Source organism: Natrix helvetica (genome assembly GCF_964273705.1).
Source record: "Natrix helvetica genome assembly, chromosome: 2".
Taxonomy (NCBI): domain Eukaryota; kingdom Metazoa; phylum Chordata; class Lepidosauria; order Squamata; family Natricidae; genus Natrix; species Natrix helvetica.
The window spans coordinates 294,524,690-294,541,346 of NC_138552.1; the positions used below are offsets into that span (position 1 = coordinate 294,524,690).

The 16,657-nt window shown below is 47.3% G+C and overlaps 2 protein-coding genes across 3 annotated transcripts in view; both read right to left on the minus strand.

The window, feature by feature from the left end:
• NXN (nucleoredoxin) overlaps positions 1–6,804 on the minus strand; it is a 93,784-nt gene extending 86,980 nt beyond the window's left edge. The window contains exon 1 of the mRNA XM_081945469.1: positions 6,408–6,804. Within this exon, the coding sequence (XP_081801595.1) occupies positions 6,408–6,767 (360 nt within the window). The 5' untranslated portion in view covers positions 6,768–6,804. The remainder of the gene's footprint in view (positions 1–6,407) is intronic.
• Positions 6,805–12,706: 5,902 nt separating this feature from the next.
• Positions 12,707–16,657, minus strand: part of LOC309388253 (multidrug and toxin extrusion protein 2-like) — a 48,103-nt gene continuing 44,152 nt past the window's right edge. For both annotated transcript variants that reach the window (XM_081945442.1, XM_081945441.1), the window contains 4 exons: positions 16,396–16,528; positions 15,657–15,751; positions 15,433–15,493; positions 12,707–13,295 (listed from right to left, as the gene is read on the minus strand). In XM_081945442.1, the coding sequence (XP_081801568.1) occupies positions 13,060–13,295; positions 15,433–15,493; positions 15,657–15,751; positions 16,396–16,528 (525 nt within the window). In that variant the 3' untranslated portion in view covers positions 12,707–13,059. The remainder of the gene's footprint in view (positions 13,296–15,432; positions 15,494–15,656; positions 15,752–16,395; positions 16,529–16,657) is intronic.

Here is a 16,657-nt window from a genome sequence, read left to right on the forward strand (position 1 = left end):
TTTCCCCCCATTGCTTCTTGTTCTGTCCTCAGGTGCCTTGGAGAATAGTTTGACTCCCTCTTCTTTGTGGCAACCCCTGAGATATTGGAAGACTGCTATCATGTCTCCCCTGGTCCCTCTTTTCATTAAACTAGACCTACCCAGTTCCTGCAACCGTTCTTCATACATTTTAGTCTCCAGTCCCCTCATCCTCTTTGTTGCTCTTCTCTGCACTCTTTCTAGAGTCTCCGCATCTTTTCTACATCGTGGAGACCAAAACTGGATGCCGTATTCCAAGTGTGGCCTTACCAAGGCCTTATAAAGGCATTATAAAGTGGCATTAACACTTCACGGGATCTTGATTCTCTCTCTCTGTTTATCCACATTACAAGTGGGTAATTGGGTTTGGCTAGCTGGGTGATCAAAGGCTAATGAGTGTGACCCAAAAAATATCCACCCACCCATCAGTCTGTCCATCTGTCTATCTACCCACCCATCTATCCATCCAATCTATCATCTCTGTTTGTTTGTCTGTCTGTCTACTCCATATCTATCAACTCTGCATGTATGTTTGTCTATATCATCTCTATCACCTGTGTCTGTCTATCTCTATCTATCTATCATCTCCATCTGTCCGTCCTACCCATCCATCTATCTCTATCATCTGTCTGTCTATTATATTTATATCATATATTTATATTTATATCATATCATCTTATGTCTATATCATCTCTATCACCTCTGTCTGTCTATCTATCATCTCTGCCTGCCTGATGTCCGCCCATCCATCCATCCATCCATCCACCTCTATCATCTATCTATCATATTTATCATAGCTGTCTGTCTATATCATCTCTACCACCTGTGTCTGTCTGCCTATCATATCTGCCTGCTTGCCTGCCGTCAGTCCATTCTACCCATCCATCCATCCATCCATTATCTGTCTGTCTGTCATATTTATCATATCTGTCCGTCTGTCTATCTATCTATATCTATCACATCTGTCTGTCCATCCATCCATATCTATCTATCATCTATCTATCTATCTATCTATCTATCTATCTATCTATCTATCTATCTATCTATCTATCATCTATCTATCTATCTATCTATCTATCTATCATCTATCTATCTATCTATCTATCTATCTATCTATCTATCTATCATCTATCATCTATCTATCTATCTATCTATCTATCTATCTATCTATCTATCTATCATCTATCTATCTATCATCTATCTATCTATCTATCTATCTATCTATCTATCTATCTATCATCTATCTATCTAATCTCTGACTGCTGGCCTGCCTGCCTGCTTGCTGTCCGTCCTACCTATCTACTTACCTATCTACCTATCTATCTTTCAATTTATTTGCTGCCTATCTCTCTTGTCATCCAACTCTGGGCAGTTTACAATCTGATAAAACGGTATTACAAAAGCTGAAAACAGAATAAATACATTAAATAAATAAATACACTTATCCTAATTATTCTTCTTTCAATCAATAGAAAACCACCGGGTGTTTCTCCTACTGACAATTTATCCTGGCAACGCAGAACCTTGAATATTAAAAATAAAATAAAAAACCTCCTAAAAGTAAGATAGTGAAGAATGAACCCAACTTCTTAAAAAGGTGGCAAACTGCGGCTTCGCAACATAATGCCTTAATCTGAATTCCTCTCCTGAGATGGATGGGTATGGCGGGGTGGATTGGATCACCTCTAGGGGGACCCTTCCCTTGATACGATTCTAAGGCTAAAATTCCCCATTTCCTCCAGTGAATTTGAACACTTCCCCAAAAACCCCATCAAATTTTAGAAGGAAATAGGGGGAGAAAAGATACGAACTGATTGTCTGTGTCTAAGGAGGGAAAAAAAACCACGTTTCCAAGTATGCGAAGTAAAAAAAGAGAGAGCTTACATTTAAATTTTTACGCTAATAAATTGTCCACGTGGATCTGTCAACTAAATGGAAGCACTTTCCTGGAAAATTGGGAAGCTTGCTATGTTTTGTTTTGGGGGGAAATGGAATGATTTGGTTGGGTGGGGGGCAAAAACCAGATCTAAGCGGGGAGAACAGAAGCAAAATTCAATTTATTCGCTAGCAATTGAGCCGATAAATAAATTAATAAAGATCCAGATTTAAAACCCTTCGAAGGCTCCTTCCACAAATCCTTTGAGCTAACATCTGTAGCCAATTAAGAAATCAAACCAGATTTGATTTCAACATATGAAACAAGCATTTTTCCCCCTCTTCTGGGAGCTGCTACAGATTCAGCTGGCCTCTATCAGACCCCTTCCTTCAAACCCAAATTCTGTTTTAGCAAGGAAAAGCCCCTTAAAAAAAAAACCTTTACCTCCTCCCCCGGCAGATCTACCAACCGGGTAATCTCTGAGCGTGTCTGGTATTGCGGTTTGTCCCCCTCAATAAGGACTAGACACTTTTCCCAGTGAAACCCAGCGATAAATATAACTTCAGTTTATTGCGCTGCCCCAACTGTCTAACTAATTTGGCAAGGAAAAATCCACGCAAAGGGACAAGCATGGAAAAGCTGGATTTTCTTGCAAAACACACCCTGAAGATGTTTTATATAATTCCCCTCCCCTCTTTAAACATTAAAGAAGCAGCAGGAAAGATTAAAAAAATGAAGAGGGGGGAAAATCTTGCATTTGAAAATAAAAGGTTCACCACAGGCTCAAATCTTCTTCATTCATGCCCCGAATTGCCCCACAGGTAGAAGCACGCACCTGGTTACCTTTGCATTAGGAATTAAATTAAATCAACAGGTAGCAAATAACATTGTCCCCCTCCTGGCCCAGCCCTTCACCCGAAGGAAATTCCAGATCCAGTTGCTCAATGACTCACCGGCGTGTCTCTTCAGGTCCCTGCACATTTTCAACATATTTTTGATACGTGAGTGACGGCTGCCACGGCTATTTTAAACCACCAAGTGCAAGGAAAACCTATCCCACAAGCCGGGGCAAGTTGGATGCAGAGGCAGCCTGCTTAAATTAAAGGAGAGTTGGCGATAACATCAAGCTTCTAGACCTCATTGTGCGCGCTTCCATGCTCCGTCCCACCGCAAGCAGAAATCACAAAGACTGTGCACAATTAAAGAACATTCCCGAAGTCGCTGGACTGCTTCGATGTACCGAAATATTGCACCACAATCTGGAATCCCATCCAAACTGTACACCGTTTAATTTCCCGAAGGGCTTAGCTGGTTTTATAATTAGAAAACAAGGAATAATGCTGTCTAAAAAAAAAAATTTTTTTTTGCACAATCCTGGTATTCTTTAATGAGCATCTAATCTCTTTCCCCAAACCTGTGTTATCCCAAAACGCCTTAAAATTGTGATTTAAATTGTGGTTAAAATTTTTGTTTGGCGTTGTTTTCCCCTGAGACCAATTTTGATGAAACACTTCCATAGCGTGTTGCTAAAACGAAGATAAAAATATTCTTTTTTGTGTGTGTGTGTTTTTTAGACAGATAGTTTTGAGGTCTTTCTCTGCAAACCTATTCACACCCCCATGCTCCAAAAGAATCCTCCTAGTGCATAGATTAATCCTAGCCAATTTCATTTCGTTTAATTCAAGCTCACTCAAAAAAGGGTGCATTCATTTTTAAGGTCAAGCTTATCAACATTTTACGTGCCAAAAAAAAATAAAAATCACTTGACACTAATTGTTCGGCCAAAGTCCTGAAAATTCAATGTTTTGACATGATCTCACTGCAAAGCAGCTATGATAGGGGGTCTCCAATATGCAAACAATATACAATGTACAATATGCAATATGTATACAAATATACAGATGTATTTCTGCATCTGTTGAAATGATGTGTGTTACAGACATATACACATTTGTGAGAAAAAAACACCCCACGTACATGAACCTCTCCCTTAAACTTTATTTGCCGTGTGTGTGTGTGTTTGTGTGTGTGCATGTATTTATTGCAGCCTAAACAAAGAGGCGCGTGCCATTTTAAAAATTAACAATGCATTATCTTGTGTTTACAGATCATAACGCACCTCGCCCAAGGTGCGACGTAACACGGGCTGCGATCCGTCGCAACACTTTTAACACTAAATATAATAATAATAAACTGCATTTTCTTATCAGAGCCATATAGAAAATAACGAAAAATTAAAAAGGTTTGGAGGTGGGTTTTTTTTTTAGGGTGGGCCTGTCTTGCATCCATCCACCGTTGGAGTTGAAGCAAGATTACGAATTCTGAACGGATGTGAATGCGGAATTTTTCTCTCCCCCCCCCCCCAGTTATGGCACTGGACAATGGCATCTACCACTCCGCCCTTCGCGGCTGTGAACCATGGGTTTCCGAAGCCCAACGGCGACACAATCAAACATGGTTCACTTTTAAAGCAAAGATGGTGAAGGAAGATAATGGAAAATAATAGAACCTAGATTTTTTTTTAAAAAAAAAAAAAAGGGGGGGGGAGAAAAATCACAATATTTCTGTTGTCTTCCAAAGCTTGCCTTAACCTCAAACTGTTCCAACCAATTTTTTTTTAATGCCATTTAATCTGGACGGACTCCTTTTGCAATTAGGAGAAAACAAGCGATGCAAATTTTGGCAGATTTCCCCCCCCCAAAAAAATATCCTTTCGTGAAAAGGACCCCCGATTTGAACTCTCTCTTTCAACGCCCCCCCCCCCATTGTTTCTTTATTGTCTAAATTAGGGCAGGCCCAGTTTGCAAAGGAAAGAACCCCAAAATGGGATGCAAAATTATGATTAATTTGTTTTTGCAAATAATAATAATAATATTTCCATTTGATTGCCAAGTAAGGAAAAGGGATTGTATTTAAGAGTGTCGTTCGGGGGGGTCCCAAATTCAGGGTGAAGGGGTGGGGGAAATGAGGAGGGGGCGATTGCCATCTGGAATTGTTTGGTTGAAAGATAGACACACAAACCCTCTCCCCATATAATCCCACTACCCATTATGCAATTCCACCATAATCCCCCATTTTTGCAAAGAGTGAGGAGTGGGCAGTTTCCTGGGCTCTTCCTCAGGGGGGTGGGGGGCTTCCCCACTGGGCATGATGTCCCGTTTTCCCAGGGAGGGATAGCAGCCAGCTTTGTACCTCCCCACCGCAGACCCCCCCCATTATCCTGACTCCCCCTGCTTTGCAAAGAGTGAGTCGACTTCAGGGCGAAGACACGGCGGGACCCCCACCCTAAAAGGTTTACTGGGGGGCAGGGGGCGACAGTCAGCTTTACATTTCTTTCTTTGCCCCCTCCCCATCATCCAGATCCCCGCTTTGCAAAGAAGGCACGGCCGGGACCCCCCAACAGTTCCCTGAGCTCTAAAAGGGGAGGGGGCTTCCCAACAAGATCAACTGGTTTTTTTGGGGAGGGGGCACCAGGCTCGTTCGCTCCTCCATCTCTCCCTGCCGAACCCCCTCTTGCAAAGGAGGCACGGCCGGGACCCCCCAACAGTTCCTTACTCTCTAAAAAAACTCTGTTTTTCTGGGGAGGGGGCGCCGGGCTGCTTCCCATTGCTCCCCCCCACACACACACACTTTGCAAAGCAGGCCCAGACTCCCCCTCCCCTAGTTTCCAGCGCTCTAAAAGAGGAGGGGGCTTTGCCACCGAGATCAACTCCGTTTTTGGGGGAAGGGGGTGGTTAAAGCCCCCCCCATTCCAACTCCTACCTTTGCAAAGACAACCCCCCTCCCAGTTTCAAGCTCTCCAAATGGGAGGGGGCTTCCCCCCCCCAGATGCGATCAGCTCGGTTTTTCCAGGGAAGGGGTCGCAGGGCTGGTTCTGAACCCCCCACCAAGACCCCCTAGCTTTGTGAAGACGCCCCCTCCCCTGGTTTCCAGCGCTCCGAAAGGGGGGGGCTTTCCTGCCCTCCCCAGATGCCATCAACTCTGTTTTTCCAGGGAGGGGGCGCCAGGTTGGCAAAGCGCCTCTATCTGCCGACCCCTTAGCTTTGCAAAGACGCCCCCTTCCCCTAATTCCCACCACTCTGAAAGGGAGGGGGCTTCCCAGCTGGAAACAACCCGTATTTTTCCGGGGAGGGGGCTGCGAGCTGGTTCCAACCCTCCCCACCGACCTCCCACCCCATGCCGACTCCGTAGCTTTGCAAAGACGCCCCCTCCCCTAATTCCCAGCGCTCCGAAAGAAGAGAGGCTTCCCCGCCGCGATCAACCCCGTTTTTATCCGGGGAGGGGACGCCAGGTTGGCAAAGCCTCCCCCCTCCATATGCCGACCCCTTAGCTTTGCAAAGACGCCCCCTCGCCTAATTTCGGGGAGGGGGCTTCCACGCCCCTCCTCCCGAGATGCCAGCAACTCCGGGTTTTTCCCCCGTGGAGGAGGGGGTCTCGGAGCTGCTTCTTCCCCTTTCCCTGATCCGGACCCCCCCCCAGAATCCCCCCCGTGTAGCCCCCTCCCCACGCTGACCTTCCGGCGCTTGTCTGCGAAGGGCAGAGCCAGCCAGGGCATGGCCCGCGTGGCCTCCTGCCAGCGCGGCTGCTCCTGCTCGGCCGAGATGAAGACGATCTCCAGGCGCTGCTGCTGCTGGGGCTGCGGCGGGCGGGACGGGGCGGCGGCGGCGGCGGCGGCTGCTCCCTCCGGGCCGGGCTGGAAGCGGGCGTAGAAGGCGGCCAGGTTGGCGGCCACTTGGGCGCAGGGCCCGCCGCCGCAGTAGCCGAAGTAGAGCCCCACCAGCGAGACGCCCCGCGCCGGCAGCGACGCCGCGGACACCGCCGAGCCGTCGGGCGCCACCAGCGCCTCGCCCAGCAGCTCGGCCAGCGCAGCCATGCCCGCCGCCCCGACCGACAGGCCGACGCCAGGGGGCGCCCGAGGGACGCAGGGAAACCCGCGTGGCGCGCCCGCCCTCCCGACACGCCCACCCGCCGCGGGACACGCCCCCTCCTGCGCGCGCGGGACACGCCCCCTCTCTCCCTTGTGCGCGGGACAGGACACGCCCCCCCACTGACGCCTCAGATGCCCGCTCGCTTGATCGTGTGAAGGCGGGCCCAGGGCTGAGGGGGAGGGGCTTTTTTGAAAGGGGAGGGAAAGGTGGGGGGGTGAGGGTGAGGGGCTTTTTTGAAAGGGGAGGGGAAGGTGGGGCTGAGGGGGAGGGGCTTTGAAAGGGGAGGGGAAGATGGGGGGCTGAAGGGGAGGGGCTTCTTGGGAAGGGGCGGGGCTTCTGTGAAAGGGGAGGGGTGGTGAGCTGAAGGGGAGGGGCTTTGAAAGGGGAAAGGAAGGGGGCTGAGGGGGAGGGGCTTCTTTGAAAGGGGAGGGGAAGGGGCCTGAAGGGGAGGGGCTTCTTTGAAAGGGGAGGGGAAGGGTGGGGACTGAGTTGGGGGTTTCTTTGAGGGGGGCTGAGGGGGAAGATGAATTAGGGTCGTGTGAAGGTGACCAGTATTGGGGTTCCTTTTGAGGGGTATTAGGGAGGGACAGGGGGGAAGGTGGTGAGCTGAAGGGGAGGAGCTTCTTTGAAAGGGGAGGGGCAGAGGGAAAGGAGGGGGGCTGAGGGGGAGCCACTGGGACACTGCAACCGTCATAAGTCCATGCCAGTTGCCAAGCGCCCAAATTTTGACCACAGGGATACTGCGACCATCGTTAAGTGTGAACAAAAGTCACTTTTTTAGCACTGTGGTTACTTCGCATGGTGACTAAAATGCTGGTTGGGGGATTCTGGGAGTTGAAGTCCACCCACCTTAAAGCTGCTGAAGTGAGAAACATTGGTTTAAGTTGATAAAGATTGCTTTCCCGCAAGACAAACCCGCTTTGGCTTGGCTTCTAAAAAGATTGGCATGCCAGCACACCAGTCACCCTCTCATGGGACAGAACCACCCCACACACACACACACACACCAAGCCAAGATGGCTGAGTGGGATATTCAGAAGAACAAGCCCTCCCGAGACCCCCCAAAATCTCAGAAAAAATACAATTTTTAAAAAACTTCCATGGGAAAAGAGACACTGCAGCAGCTGTGAGGTTCAGGCGCCCCCTTATGGCTTCTAAGGAGCCCTGCATCTTGAAAAGAACATTTTTTAAAATCCTATTTGAATTTATTTTATCGGATTTAATTCATTGCATTTTAAAAAATCTTCCGTTGGTGGAGCTCAGGGTGGCTTTTCCATGTGACTCCCATTTGATATTGGTTTTATTTCTTTTAATTCTTTCTTAAATTTGCTTGACGCCCATCGCGTTTGGTTTGCTCCTCTTGTTATTAGGGGTATGTTAGTACTTTAAGAAAGGGACCACTAGGTGACTTTTCTGCCCCGCTTTGCCTGAATTCTCTTGGCCAAACCATCCCTGAATTACTGATGGATAACAAGAGCGAGATCTTTGATCCAAGGATGATTGTTTTCCTTGGAGGTATCCTCCTTTTTTTACAATGAGTACTTTGCCTTGTTTAATGGTGGAATCTAGCATTGGAAGGTAACCTTGAGGTCATCCAGCCCAACCCTTGCTCAGATTTGAGTCAGGAAAGACACTTTTTTTTAAAGTGGATTTCCAATCTTGTTACATGGCCTATTTTGAAGGGAGGTTTGAGGACAGCATAATTCTGACATATGAGCTGCAATGTTGCATAAATGACAGCTAGTCCTTAACTTACAACTGGTCCTTAACTTACAACTGGTCATTCAAACTTACGAAATACACACACACACACACACACACACACACACAAAATTTACCACCCAGTACCTATGGACTGGCCCCAGGTCATGTGATCACATTTGGGACGCTTGGCAACCAAACTACATTTGTGTCCGTTTGCATCATCAACTAACCATGATTTATGGTTTTGTCAGAAACCACCATTTACTTCCGGTTTCTGGCACAAGCCGTCATAATGAAAAATGGGCTCGCTTAAACAACCTTCACACTTACTTAACAACCTCTACCCCCAAAAGATGGAAAAATGGGGTGCAGTCACATGGTGACCCATTTAAAGACCAGCATTCAATTATGGTCATAAGTCAAGGACTACCTGCATTTAAAGGATCTCTTTTCAGAGAGACTAAGAAATTTTATGGGATCAGAAAGGGAGAATCTAGTGGTTTTTTTTGTCAGGTTCATGTCTTGACGTTAGCTGACTGACTTTTCCTATGTTATTTTGGAACTTTAGGAAAATAATGGCGTGCGTCAGTCCTTGTGACTTTAAGGTAGCCTTTGAAGATGAACCATCCACACTTAAAAAAATAAATAAACGGTTAAGAAATATTATGCGGGGTAACATTTAAGGAAGCAGCCTTGAAGGTCTTGGAGAAGATATCCAGATGGTGGTATGGCCTGCCAGCAGCCAACGGAGCTGGCAGCAGATTCAGACAGTGAGGAAGTTGGGGGGGGAACCTGGGCCAGTCCTGGAGTCTGGAGAAGGCTCTGATGAGAGCTCTGCATCGGAGGCAGAGGGGGCCAGAGCTGTATGCCAGTTATCAGCTGCCTTCGGAGCCAGAGATCATTGAAGCAGAAGAACAGCTGGAGCCTGTTCCCAGTATGCGCATGCACAGAGTTGCCAGACGAAGGGAACACCTAAAGAATGGGTCGATTTAGGAGTAAGGCCACAGGTGGACAATGAATGGCCCCTCCCAGAGGAAATAAAAGAGGAGCGAAAGGGGAGTGGAGTTTGCAGGAGACAATTAATTGGTTTGTGACTCCAATATTCCTGGCCAAGTTCTGCAGAGATCGGCCTGGCAGCTCTCCAAGCCAGAGAAGGTCTGTGACTGTAAATCCTCCTTTGAAAGACTTTGCTGGATGGGAATGAGCAGAATTCACAGCAAATTAATAAAAGGTTTTTTTGTCTGGACAAGGAGTTTGCTTCAGGCTCTCGGGAAGCCTTGGTCAGAACAGATGTTGGGATGTGTCTCCACCCAGAAAGATCAGAATTCGTGCAAAACACGGTTTTCCCTCTGACTCTATGGAAAGTTTGACTTTGGTGAAGAAGGAGAGGAAGAGTATTGGAAGTGTTAGATACAATAGTAGAGTTGGAAGGGACCTTGGAGGTCTTCTAGTCCAACTCCCTGCCTAGGCAGGAAACCCTATACCGTTTCAGACAAATAGCTATCCAACATCTTCTTAAAGACTTCCAGTGTTGGGGCATTCACAACTTCTGGAGGCAACTTCTGTTCCACTGGTTAATTGTTCTCACTGTCAGGAAATTTCTCCTCAGATCTAAGTTGCTTTTCTCCTTGATTAGTTTCCACCCATTGCTTTTTGTCCTGCCTTCAGGTGCTTTGGAGAATAGCTTGACTCCCTCTTCTTTGGGGCAACCCCTGAGATATTGGAAGACTGCTATCATGTCTCCCCTAGTCCTTCTTTTCATCAAACTAGACATACCCAGTTCCTGCAACCGTTCTTCATATGTTTTAGTCTCCAGTCCCCTAATCCTCTTTGTTGCTCTTCTCTGCACTCTTTCTAGAGTCTCCACATCGTTTTTACATCGTGGCGACCAGAACTGAATGCAGGATTCCAAGTGTGGCCAAGTGTTAGAACTGTGGGGTTGGAGAAGACAACTGAGAGGACCATGGATGGTCAAGAAACCCAAACAATGGATCATCAAACAAGTCAACGCGGAGTTCTCCTTCGTGACACAAATGACCAGGTTCAAATCACCCTACTTCAGACGCATGATGTGAAGACCCAACTTTCTGGGGAAGAAGGCTCTCCAATACTGGGAAAGGTGGAAAGAAGGAGAAGAGGACAACCTGCAGTAAGGTTGAGGGACTCAGTTATGGGGCCACTGTTGGAAAATCTGAAAGATTAAATTGGGGACAGATCTCCCCGGAGAAAAATATTATCTACTAGGTGATGTGTATTTATCCCAATCCTGTATTAGAGGAAGCCCCCTTGTGGAGTACTGCGAAGCCGTTACCATGGCAACTCCACTGTGCTGTACAGTAGAAGCCATTTTAAGGCACAACAGGCTGTATCTTAACAGAACTTGAATCCAAAATGCTCACTATCACTGTCAAAAGTACTGTGACTTGACACTATAGATATAATTCAGTCATTTTAATTTCAGCGGCCCAGGCATTCTGGATTTATGCTGGGACACACACATACACACACACACACCTACCTACCTACCTACCTCTCCAGATGGAGGGAACTCAGTCACAGTGCTAATGGGAACATCATTGGAAGACCTGAAGAAACACATTGCTGGAGAAGACTCCTGAGAAGATGGACAGCCATGAAAACACCTTGATGGATCATTGAAATAAATCAACCCAGAGTACTCACTGAAAACATCGGTGATCAAGCTCAAACCATCCTATTGTGGACGTATGATGTGTTTTAGAAGTTTGGAGAAGTCCATAATTGTGGGAAAAGTAGAAGGGAGAAGGAGGAGGAGCAGGAGGAGGAGGAGGAGATTAAAGAATGTTACAATTTATTCAAAGTTAGTTTAATAAAGGGGGAGTTAAAGTACAAGAATAGTAACATGTTAAAATTAGTTAGCTTATGGTTGTTAAATGTTTATACCCTGTATTTTGCTCTGGGAAGTCGGGGGGAGGGAGGGTGGGAAGAGGGAAGGGTAAGGGGGTGATAATTGTAAAATTTATTTAAAAATTTTAATAAAAGAAGAAGAAGAAGGAAGAAGAAGAAAGAAGAAGAAGCAAAAGGAGGAAGGAGAAACTAACTAAAGATAGAAGTTGTTATGAATCATTCTTGCCATACAGGTAGTCCTCGACTTACAGCCGTTTCTTTAGTGACCATTCAAAGTGACAATGGCACTACATAAAATGACAGGACTGTGAAAAAACACATAAGACCATGGACACTCGGCAACTGGCTCGTATTTATGATGGTTGCAACATCGCAGTCGTACGATCACCACCTGTGACCTTCTCAGCCAGCTTTTGACAAGTGACAGCGTCAATCATGGAGGCCGAATTTGCTTAATGATAGCATGGTTCACTTAACAACAGTGGCCAAAAGTTGCAAAATTGGGCATGACTCCCTTAAGAGCTGCCTGCTTTACAGTGGAAATTCTGGCCCGATACTGGTTGTAAGTCGACGACCACCGATACATAAATTAGATGGCATGGAGTAACATTAGAGTTACAAGCAGGATATGGGTGACTGCAGAGAGCAGTCAAGATGGCTCCAACAGCACCGTGGAAATTCACCCTGTTTTTACGCACATCAAAAATTGGGAGCTTTAGCCGACTCATCAAAGCTGCCATCTTGACTTTTTTGACCACAGCTGGGGACCTCCTAAAAGCAATGTTAACATTGCTGATGGAAATCCTGAAGCTGGCCTGGCCAAAGCCATTTTGAGGCTTTGGTGTTGTCACACTGAAGCTGAGGGACAGGGAGGGGGGGATTGGAGATAGCTGGGGTTGTGTAGTCAAAATAAAATACTTCCCCTTGGGAACCAAGGACGTTCTCTCACCTGGTCAGAGGGAGGAGGAGTGATGTCGCCAGGCAACCGGACAGTGCCTTGATTGGACCATGTGACTGACTGTTTTGAGAAAATGACAAACTTTTACTTACTAAATTCAAATCGCGGGAACCTTCAGAGTTGGTTTTCACCAGCCTGTGCCAATATGATATATCCAATAAAAGTATTCTTTGAGGAATCTACCTGCCTCAGACTTTTGTTTGCTGTGGTTATGTTACTTGGAACCCTGATAGCTGATGGAAACCACAGGTGATCAACCAAACCTTCAACAGTTTTCTTAAAAACAGAAATTTTATCAGTAAACGTGTACAGAAGACACCTGGATTTATTCCAATGTGATTTTTTTTCCCCTTTCTTTTTTAATATCTATTTTTATTTTATTCCAAAAAAGTTAAAATACAAAACACATTTTTTTAAAAAAAAACATTTTTTAAAAACACCTGGATTTATTCCAATGTGATTTCCCAAACGCCTTTAAAGGCGAGTTAAGTCTTTCCATCCCGTGGAGAAATCACGTCAAGCAGGTGACCCCATCGTTGTTCCAGGCCGATGGTAGAGGAGCGACCATCCTTGGGGATTGGATCCAAGGCTGGATCACTTTTTGATCCTCTGGGGTGAACGCTGATGAGGTGAGAAGGTCTCCCCTTCCAACCAGATGCCCTGTCTGATCCTCCTGTGCTGCACAGTTCTCAGAGCAGGAGATGGACAAGAACCCCCAAAACCAAGATGACGATCGCTAGCAGCAGTGCCAGTCCGCGTCGGAGAAGAAGTTGCTTGCAGGATAAGGCCCCTGTTGTTGGAGAAACGATAAACTGGGGCATCTCATCGTCGGGAAAGGGCTGATGGTCCGCTAAGTTTTCATCCGGGGAGCCAAGGCAGCTGAGAGTATCTCCATTGGGAACCTCCAAATTCATCGCAAGATAATCTAGATCACATGAAAAGGGTTAGACGTCACAGATTGATACGCTTGATCTGCCCGTCTGATTCTGGTGGAAGTACAGTAGGCCAGGCCTTAGAACCATGATTGAGTCCAAAACTTTGATTGCTAAACGAGACCGTTGTTAAGTGGTGTTTGCCCCATTTTATGACCTTTCTTGCCCTATTTGTTAAGTGAATCATTGCAGTTGTTAAGATAGCGACAGAGTTGTTAAGTGAATCTGGCTTCCCCATTGACTTTGTTGGTCAGAAGGTTGCAAAAACAACCTCGGGACACTGCAACCGTCGTAAGTATGAATCAGTTGTGAAACTGTCTAAATTTTGATCAAGTGACCATGGGGATACTGCAATGGCCGTAAGTGTGAAAAATGATCATAAAGTCACTTTTTTCATTGCTGTTGTTTACTTTGGGACAATCGCCTGGAGACAGTGTTTTCTAGTCCCACCTTAGCCATGAAAACCAGCTGGGTGATTTTGAGCTAGTCCATCTCTCTCAGCCCTGCACACCTCGCAAGGCTGTTGTGGTGGGGGAAAGCGTAGGAGGAAGGTGTGTTAGATATGTTTTGCCACCTTGATTTATTTGCAGAAATACCGTATTTTTCAGAGTACGAGAGGCACTTTCCCCCTCCCTAAAGGACGGTAAAAATGTGGGTGCGCCTTATACACTGAATGTAGCCCCGCCCACCCACCCCCACCCTTCAGCAGCAGGGATTGCCACGCACCATGGCCCCCTTCGTGGCTTACGTTTTTGGCCTCTGCGCCTCGCGTTTTCAGGCGGCGACCGGCGGCTATGTGCTTTGGTGATCCCTGCAGCCTTGAACGGGTCTCAAGCGGAGCGTTCTGAGGCTGAAAACGCGAGGCGCAGAAGCCAAAATGGCAACCCGGAACAGCTGCTGCCTTCTCTGACTAGTTCCACACTTCGCTTGCTATACTCCAGGGGTGTCCAAACTTGGCAACTTTAAGACTTGTGGACTTCAACTCTCAGAATTCATGGGAGTTGAAGTCCACAAGTCTTAAAGTTGCCAAGTTTGGACACCCCTGCTACACTCACTGGAGCACCCTGTGATGATCAGCTGCATTTTTGAAGCTGTGTATTTGCCCCAGCGAAGTGCAGTGTGTCTGCTGTGCTCACAACCAGCAAAACTGTTGCTAAAGTTCACCTCTGGAACTGCTTCTTTGGGGGTATTCCGGGAGGCCGATCCACCCGCCAATCAGCTGCTCGTGCTGAATGCTAAGGCTGTTTGCTAAGGATGCTAACCGGATGAATACCGATGGGTGCTGGCAGGCCGAGGCAGAATTTTCTTTCTTTCTTGTTTTCCTTCCTCAAAACTAAGGTGCGTCTTATACTCCAAAAAATACGGTAAATCTACACAAACGGTTGTACATTAACCTGTATTCAAATGCACGTGGACAAGCCGTGGTTCCCATTAGAAGCGTTACGGGGAACAGGCCCATTTTGAGGACTTCAGAATTGTGAGTTCTAGTCCCGTTTTAGGCATGAAAGACAGCCGAGTAACTTTGGCCCAATCACTAGGAGATGATGAGTTTTAGTCCTGCATTACAACCAGCTGGGTAACTTTGGCCATTTACTCTCTCTCATATCGACCCACCTCACAGGGTTGTTGTGGTGGGGAAAAGAGGAAAAAGGAGGAAGGTGTACTGGATATATTCGCCATCTTGCGTTATTTGCAAAAATAATAAAGGTGGGATCCAGGGAAATAAATAAAATAGATTGCCATGCATTGCAGACCAAATCTAAAAAAATGGAATACAATTGAACCCATCACACTCGTGCCACTGGTGGCGTGCAAGAGCCCTCACTGTGGACACGCGAGCTGTTGCCCCAGCTCACCTCCACAACGCATGTGCACATGCCTCCTGCTGAATTTCGGGTCTCTGCCGCGCCTCCCCCCTCCTGCGGCCAGTGTTTGCTCCCAGGGGGCTGCAGGGACCAAACTAGGCCCAAACAGGGTGTGGGACGACGGCAGGGGGCGGGGGTTGACGCATGGGTCACGTGTTCATATGCAGGAGTCACATGTGCAGGGGGGCGGGGGGCATGTTGCACGCGCCTTTTGGCACACAGCAACAAAAAGATTTGCCATTTTTCCAGGATGGGGCGTTTTTACCTGCGCTAACAGAACCCTCCTCACTTCCTTCTCTGGCTGTTAGTCCAGCTCGAATCTGAGCCTAAGGGAAAGAAACAAGCAGAACTAAGTTGGTTTCGTTCTGAAGACCGTGCCAGGATGCCATAATTCATGGTCTGCTCTTGTTGAGTCGAGACCCTGAACCCATTCCTCAGCGGGTACTAGTGAGGACAAGGCGCGATCAATTCTGCAAGGCAGACATTTACCTCTTCGGCGGCTTTTTTCCAGTTCATGCGTAAGGCGATAAGCAAGAAGGAGGCGGCTTGCAGAGAGATGCAGACGATAAAACCGGTCCACAGGCCTGAAGGGAGAGCAAGAGGTTGAATGCAGAGGCCTGTTTCTCAACCGCTGCCGCTTTAAGACAGGCGGACTTCAACTCCCAGAATTCCCCAGCCAGCATGGCTGGCTGGGGAATTCTGGGAGTTGAAGTCCAGCCGTCTTAAAGCGGCTAAGGTTGAGAAACATTGAGCTTAAAGTTTTGTATTCCATTTTCCCCCATAACAACCCTGCGAGGTGGGTTGGATGAAAATTACTCTGGGCTGGGGAGGACGTTGCCAGCTGGTGAATTCTGGGAGTTGAAAGGCCACCTATCTTAAAGCAGCTGACTGGGGAATTCTGGGAATAGAAGTCCACCCCTCTTAAAGCATGCTGGCTTGGGGATTCTGGGAGTGGAAGTCCACCCCTCTTAAAGCATGCTGGCTGGGAATTCTGGGAGTGGAAGTCCACCCCCCTTAAAAACTGCTGAGCTTGAGAAACACTACTTTAGGGAGTTTGCCTGTGGAACTGACTTCCACCAGATGGAGAGGGACCCACTGTGACTGCCCTCAAGGGACCTCAAACACTGCATGAGGCACATATGGCTGATGTTCCTAAGAATCCCACAGACCAAGCCAAACATCTGGAGGGCAGCTTGCAAAGGGAAACGGCATCTCCTGGCCGGCTCACCTATTACGCCCAGCTTGTACACGAACATCAGGGTAATCCCGATGGGCAGTCCAATGACGTAGTAACCCACTGCATTGGCGATGGCGCCAATTTTCTGCTTGCCGGCGCCCCTTAGCACTCCTCCGCAAGTGGCCTGGAGAATGGAGGTAGAGGAGGGAGGTTAAGGTATTGTCGTGGCCCATCAATGGCCAGAGGAGCTGACAGCAGATCTGGACAGTGAGGAGGTTGGGGAGGAAGATGGGCCAGTCCTGGAGTCTGGGGA